This window comes from Pinus tabuliformis, chromosome 9 (assembly GCF_031772625.1).
Source record: "Pinus tabuliformis cultivar Carrire ecotype Pingquan chromosome 9, CPIR1, whole genome shotgun sequence".
NCBI lineage: Eukaryota > Viridiplantae > Streptophyta > Pinopsida > Pinales > Pinaceae > Pinus > Pinus tabuliformis.
The window spans coordinates 554136727-554143832 of NC_142307.1; the positions used below are offsets into that span (position 1 = coordinate 554136727).

The following is a 7106-nucleotide window of genomic DNA, read 5'->3' on the forward strand; positions in this document are numbered from 1 at the left end:
TACTACTCCATTCGCATCAGCTTGTTGAGAACATCTTGATTTTTCTAATTGGCCAAGGTTTTTGTCTCAATGTATTTCGACCTAGGTCACCTAACATGGGATGCTGGGATTCGAGTGTCTCTCATCTTTTTCTTTGAGTATTTTCTCAAAAAAAAAATTCCATCGGTGAAAACATAATATTTTCTCATTCTAGAGTCCTCAAAATTGATACTTTCAAGTATTAGCTTGTACAAAAATATGAATTCATATGACTGCTAAAAAACCACAAAGGACCATATATATATGGTTTCAGGAAATAGATATTCTGCTAAAAACAGATGTACCTGTTTGTGTCAAGTGACCATTGTTTGATTCTTTTGGCAAACCAAATCCAACTTCAACCCGTTCTACTTGTTTTGGTAGTGTGCATCTGCTAGCACGTTATGGTCATGAAAAATATTTGTGAAAGAGATAAACTTGAATGTAGCCTTCTTTATTTGCCTTGCCAAATCATCCAATTAACAATGAATATGTATCTCATCATTCATACATTTTATGACCAAAGAAGAATCCCTGAATATTTGCAGCCTCATGATATCCATTGTAGCTTTAATAATATGTGAAGAGCCTTCAATTCTGCAAAATTGTTTGTTCCATTTTATGACCAAAGAAGTATCCCTAAATATTTTCAGCCTCATGATATCCATTGTAGCTTTAATACTATGTGAAGAGCCTTCAATTCTGCAAAATTGTTTGTTCCAGTGCCCAGGAAAGCCTTGTACTTGATGAAGTGATCCTTGGAGATACTACTCAGAATTCCATCTTCACCTCTGATATCATGTGGGTCTTGGCTTTTAGACTATCAATGATGTTTGACTTGACACCTTGCATCCTAGATAAAGTCCACGGAGCTGATTGTATATCTGGAAAGTAGGAATTTGGTTTCTTTAAAAAAAATAGCATTTCTTGACAACAATATACCCTATAAGGTTAAACATAGAATTGCTCTATATTCACTTAGATCCTTCTCTGGAAACCAGTCTTGAAGACATTCTTCCATTGTGAATCCCCTCCAGATATTTATTGTAGTCAATTTCTTGATATGTTTCCACAAATGTGGACCATATGAGGAGTAGATGAATAAGTGAAGAATATATTTTGTTTCCCTTGTACATGACATACAATTACTGAGGCCTTGTCTCCCTCTTCTCTCTGAGTTGTCCCAAGTTAGGACCTTTTTCCTAAGTGCTAGCTAGAGAAAAAATATTGTTTTCTATGGGTCCTTTATTTTCCAGATTTATAGACCACGACCACATATCATCTAGACCAATTGGATCAATTAAAGCTTCATATCCCATTTTTGATGTATACGTTATTGTAGCCTTATTACTTGCATACATCAGATAGTCCTCTTATTCTCAAATTCTAACATGAATTCTTTTCATCTCATTCAGACACATTCACCAATTTTCAGACCAAATCGCATCTATGCCCAAATATGGGGTTGATTTCCATTCCCGTTGCCATACATTTGTTGTCAACAGGTCTACAATCTGATGAAGTGTATAAAGCCCTTTTCATGAAGATGGTTTTTTAGATTTGATTTAAGAAATTTTGATCTCCACACCCCATAATAGGATCCAGATCCTCTCCTTCCATTTTCCTTGTTACCACCTTACTGGGTTAGAAAATATCCATTCGCAACAAAACCTAGCACCCAAGATTTCCATTGACTTCAAACATTCTTGATAGATTTCCATGGGGACCTTATACAATCCAATATCGATGCATGAGCAATGTATTTCTGGAGAATTATAGCTCTCCATAGACTTTTGAAAATGCTAATCCAAGTAAGTCCTGCAACCCAACAATATTATCACTCCCAACAATTCACATGGGCTTGTTCATTTGTGTAAAAGATTTTTAGAGGGTAATAATCTTCGAGGATCCGCTGCTTGGAGTTAAATAAATGTTCAAAAATGAAATCGTTGCCATATTTCTTTGGGAACTTAAGTAACCTCCAACATATTGACTTGTACAGGTGCTCCAATTTGCAGATGCTTCCAGATTCCTTCTCCAATTTAATACAACTTAAATATCTCTCTTTGAAATCATGCAAAAGGCTGACCATCTCGAATGAAATTCTGGGAAATATCAACAAACTTGAATTCTTAGATCTCTCAGGTTGTAAGGAAATTGAAGTGTTGCCTCCCCAAGTCGCATATCAATTGTCCCTCGAAGAAATGCATTTGTTAGGTATAGACATAAAAGAATTGGCAAGTGCCATTGGAAATCTATTCAATCTGGGTGTTATGAAATTAGGAACCCCTTCGCTGGAAATACTACCACCTTCCATCGGCTACCTAAGGAGTTTACAGAATTTTTGTCTACAGAATTGCCAGAAATTGATATGTTTGCCCGATTCCAGTAGACTGTTGAGTCAATTGAGAGAGTTGAAAATAATGGAGTCAAATGTACAACACTTACCACCATGTATCATGGAAATCAACAATCTTGAACAATTAGAAGTAACGAAATGTCCATTAAAGGAACTTCCATTCAAGAAAGTTGAAGGGGAAATTGAAACATTAACAGGTTTGAGAGGGCAAAGAGTGTTGCATAAAACAGACACTTCCATTGAAAAATGTATGTTTTCCCTCAGACAACTTCGACTGTTCCAGACAAGGATATCGGAGGTTTCCTTTCATGAACGTATTTGCCCCAACCTTCAACGTCTCAGCCTGAACTTTTGTCATGATTTGCTGGACGTTGGAGCATTGCCAACAACACTAATAAAGTTAGAGTTGATCAATTGCACTGCATTGAGGAAAATAGGAGGGCTTTGTGGTCTTTCAGAACTTAAAGATCTGAATATCAGCAGGTGTTATCAAGTAGAGGAGCTGCCAGGTCTTGAAACATTGATATCTTTGGAGGAGTTGAGGGCATCTCAATGTTTGAAGCTGAAGAGCATAGAAGGGTTGGTGAAGTTGACAAAACTTCAAGTTTTAAAGGTGGCTTACTATGATGAGTTAGAATAACTTCCAGGTATTGAACGTTTGACATCTTTGAGGAAGCTTAACGCCAAATTTTGTTCGAAACTAGAGTGGGGCAGGGGAACAGTGGAGCAGCTGCGTCAACAATTGAAAGAAGACCTCAGCATATGAACAACAATTTTTGCAATCATAGCACTTCATACTTAAAGTCCTGGCCACAATACTTCCTGCATGCACACTGCAAACAGAGTTCTCTCAACCAGTATACATCTGTCTTAACTCCAGATACATTAAACTTATAGGGATCTTCCCCCACCTCCACCATAGAGTACCCCACTTCTTTCTATACAGTAAGAACCAAAAAAATTATGACATGATATTTTTTCATAGATGTATTGAATGCTCTAAATTTGATCAATTTGTTTTATAAACAACTTTAACAAGGAAAATAGTGTCAGCCGTTAGTTACAATATCTCAAATAGAAGTTGATGATATCTAAATATTTGATTTTATGGTGCACATCTTATCATCAAAATCGCTATATGCAATTCATTCCTTTTTTTCCCTGCCTATACTACCAACTTCTGAAATTTACAGTACCATAATGGCATCATAAAAAATTTAAGCCTTCCTTTAGAGTCCCATATTGTCAGAAATGACACAGTTGCTACAAGCCTTGCTAATATCCTACTTTCTATACATTTGTCTTAATATAAAGGATAGGTAGTATTATTTTCTTGATCTCTTTTCTTATGATACTGCAACTTGTTGGATGAATCTATGTCCCATTATAAGTAGATATCCGTCTGAGTTGCTTTGTTATATGTCCTTGCCGTCCATCCTCTGGTTGGTCATGGAGACTGCATGACTTTCCCCTGACAAAATTTGATCACCAAAATTTGGTTGACATTTGTGGTTAGCACATGCATATGAGATATTTGGTGATGAGGGCTTTGCCTCCGTGTAACATGTGATGTCCTCACTGAGAAAAACTGAATTCTTGAATCTCCAGATCCTAGTGGGAAATGTGATTGGACTTGCAAACAAAATGCTCTTCTACCTCTTCCCTTTGCTGCGAAGGTGCTTCTGGGCTCACCCTGCCTTGCTCCACAGTAAAAAACAACAAGCGTAGGGACAATGCACCTTGGCCATGAACAATTTTCAAAAAACATTTACCACTCTTGATGATTCATGTGGGCCCATGGATTGCCATAATCCTAAAGTTTTCAAAATTTTACCATTCCCTACACTTATTCACTCCCAATACTACTCCATTAGCATCAACTTGTTGAGAACATCTTGATTTTTCTAATTGGCCAAGGTTATTGAAAATGCTAATCCAAGTAAATCCTGCAACCCAACAATATTATCACTCCCAACAATTCACATGGGCCTGTTCATTTGTGTAAAATATTTTTAGAGGGTAATAATCTTCGAGGATCCACTGCCTAAGTGTTTTCTATATTTTTTCACAGAGAAATATTTACTCTTTTGTTATTCAATATTGTTGTAGCTTCCTTTTGGTCTCTTATGCTAGAAGAAGTGTACATCCATCTATATGTAGGTATCAAAAAACTGCATAACTTATTCCTAATCACTATGTACAATCTGACTGATCTCTAAGAGATTGAGGAGAATTGTACATCCAGTGACTTGTAGGTATAAAAAAAATATATTCTGACTGAGAATCCTAAGCACCTCTGAAAGGTGAGATTACAGTAATAGACACAATGCAGATTACAGTAATAGACACAATGTTGAACTTTTCAAAAAGATTTTGAAAATTGAAAAAGATGTCCTCAAATTTGAAATGAATTAAAATTGATGCCTGGAACATAAGCTGATACCTGTGATGTTGAATGCATAGAAACACTTTGTACTGTAGAGCTGGAAGATATAGTTGCCCAAGAGGTCAGAGTAGCTGAATCTCTGTGATTTTGCTTCTCCTATTCTGTGTTTCCAAGCCTAAGTGTTTTCTATATCTAAATCTTTCTGAAACATTAATTATGATAAATCCTGCACTCAACAAAATTTAATTTTTTTTACCACTCTTAACATTGTCACAACTTGCTTCACCCAACAACAATGTTTCAATCCAACTCAATGAGTCAGATTAAACAATTTGCTCCAATGCCTAAATGTTTTTTATATCTAAAGTTTTTTGAAACATTAATTATAATAAATCTTGCACTCCATGATTTTTTTTTTTTTTTGCCACTCGTAACATTGTCACAACTTGCTTCATGCAACAACAATGTTGCAATCCAACTCATCAAGTCACATTAAACAATTTTCTCCTGTTAAAATAGCACAAACCCTCCAAATGCATCATGCACTAAGAGACCAGAGTCTTATTACATGTTGATTTTTGTGAGGTATTCTTTCAATATGATTGGTCCAAGTCATAATTTGTTTTCATGCAACATAACAATTCATTCTAACTCTGAATGAAATCCTGTTTACTAATTTTTATGAATTCATTCTAACTCCGTGTGACATTTTGTTTAGTAATTTTTATGAATTTATGCCTTATGGCGTTTCTTTGCAAAATTTGGTGCAATTGCTAGTTGATACACAATGCAACACTAAAACATATATTTGTGTGTGTCGTAGCTTTCAGTATGATGCAAATATGGCACACATATGACAAACTTTTAAATTTTTGTCTAGGCTTGTGTTTTGTGGTATAATCACATGCAAATGATCCTTGAATAATGTATTGATGGCACAATAGTGAACATACATTTCTTTTGCATCTTTTAGTGATTCAACAAAGACATGAAAGTGATGCACAAGGAAAATAAGTTAGTTAAGTTTTATATAACTTACAAAGAATTTTTAAGTTTATGGTTTACTTGAAATATAGGACATTGTATTTTTTTTTGCAAATATTTTTTTCCAAAGATTTCGTTTTTAATTGAATTAATTGTGAAAATTTGCTTAATTTTAAGTTAAAATTTTATAATAAAAAAAATATATTTTATATAATGCATATATACCGGTCTAGATTCATCTTAACCTTGGATCTATCAAGCCCTAAGAGGGCTTGAATTTCTTACAGTATAAATATCTCTACATATATCTCTTGGTCCCTCTATTTTTCTTGCTCTCTCTTTTACCCTCTCTCCCCCCTCCATCTATATCCCTATCTTCCTCTATCTCCCCTTCTTTCTCTCTCTATCTCACTCCCCAAACATACACACTGTCTCTCCATATCTCTCTCTCTCTCCTCCTCTTGATCTTCCCTCTCCCTTGCTCTCTCTCCATCTCTCCTTAGTCATTCTCTCTCTCTCCGACTTTCTCTCTGTCTTTCTTCTTCCCTCCCCCTCTCTCCATCTAACTCCATTTCTCTCTATCTCTATCTCTCCCTTTCTCATTCTCTCTCTAAAATCCACTCTCTCCGTTTATTCTCCCACCTCCCTCTATCTTTACCCACTCCCTCCCATCACACAGACTCTCTACCTCTCTCTGTCTCTCTACCCTCCAACTCTATAACTATTTACCTCCCTCTCTCTCTTTCTTCCCCTTCTCTCTCGCTCACTCCTCTCCTCTCTCCCTCACTCTCTCTCCATCTCTCCTTGTCACTCCCTCTCTCTTCTAACCTCTATCTCTGTCGTTCTTCCCTCCCTCTCTCTCCTTCTCTCTCTTACTTCCTCCTTAAAAAAAGAAAGAAGAAATACATATGGATTCATTGTTGCATTGATTATGCATCTTGTACATATTTTTTTTTGAGTAATAGCAGTGAATAGGTGCACTTTTATTGGCGCTATTATACCATATTAAGCGGCATACATGTGTCTTACTAAAGTTATAATAGAAGAACTAATAAGTAGAACTTTTTTAGTCACTTTTTGTATTAGCATTGTATTAAACTATTATTAAATTGTGTTACAGAGTGCATTAGCATTGTTATTATTTTATTTTGTTCATATTGAGATTGAGATAAGGGATAACATGTTGCAGCTATAAAAAATTAATCAAATTTGTATTTTTTATTTATTTATAAAAATTGGTTAATTTTATTTATATAAAAGATTATAACAAATGCATATAAATGGTTTACATAAGTATCTTTTTATTAATGATTTACAATTTCAAAACTACTCAAAATTACTATTCACTTAAAGATTTAC

At 35.2% G+C, this 7106-nt stretch overlaps 1 protein-coding gene across 1 annotated transcript; it reads left to right on the forward strand.

Moving 5' to 3' along the window:
* Positions 1-2222: 2222 nt before the first annotated feature.
* LOC149149708 (putative disease resistance protein At4g19050) lies at positions 2223-3017 on the forward strand. Its single transcript, XM_089442565.1, has one exon. It carries the CDS (start codon positions 2223-2225, stop codon positions 3015-3017), a length of 795 nt encoding a protein of 264 aa, XP_089298691.1.
* Positions 3018-7106: the final 4089 nt, after the last annotated feature.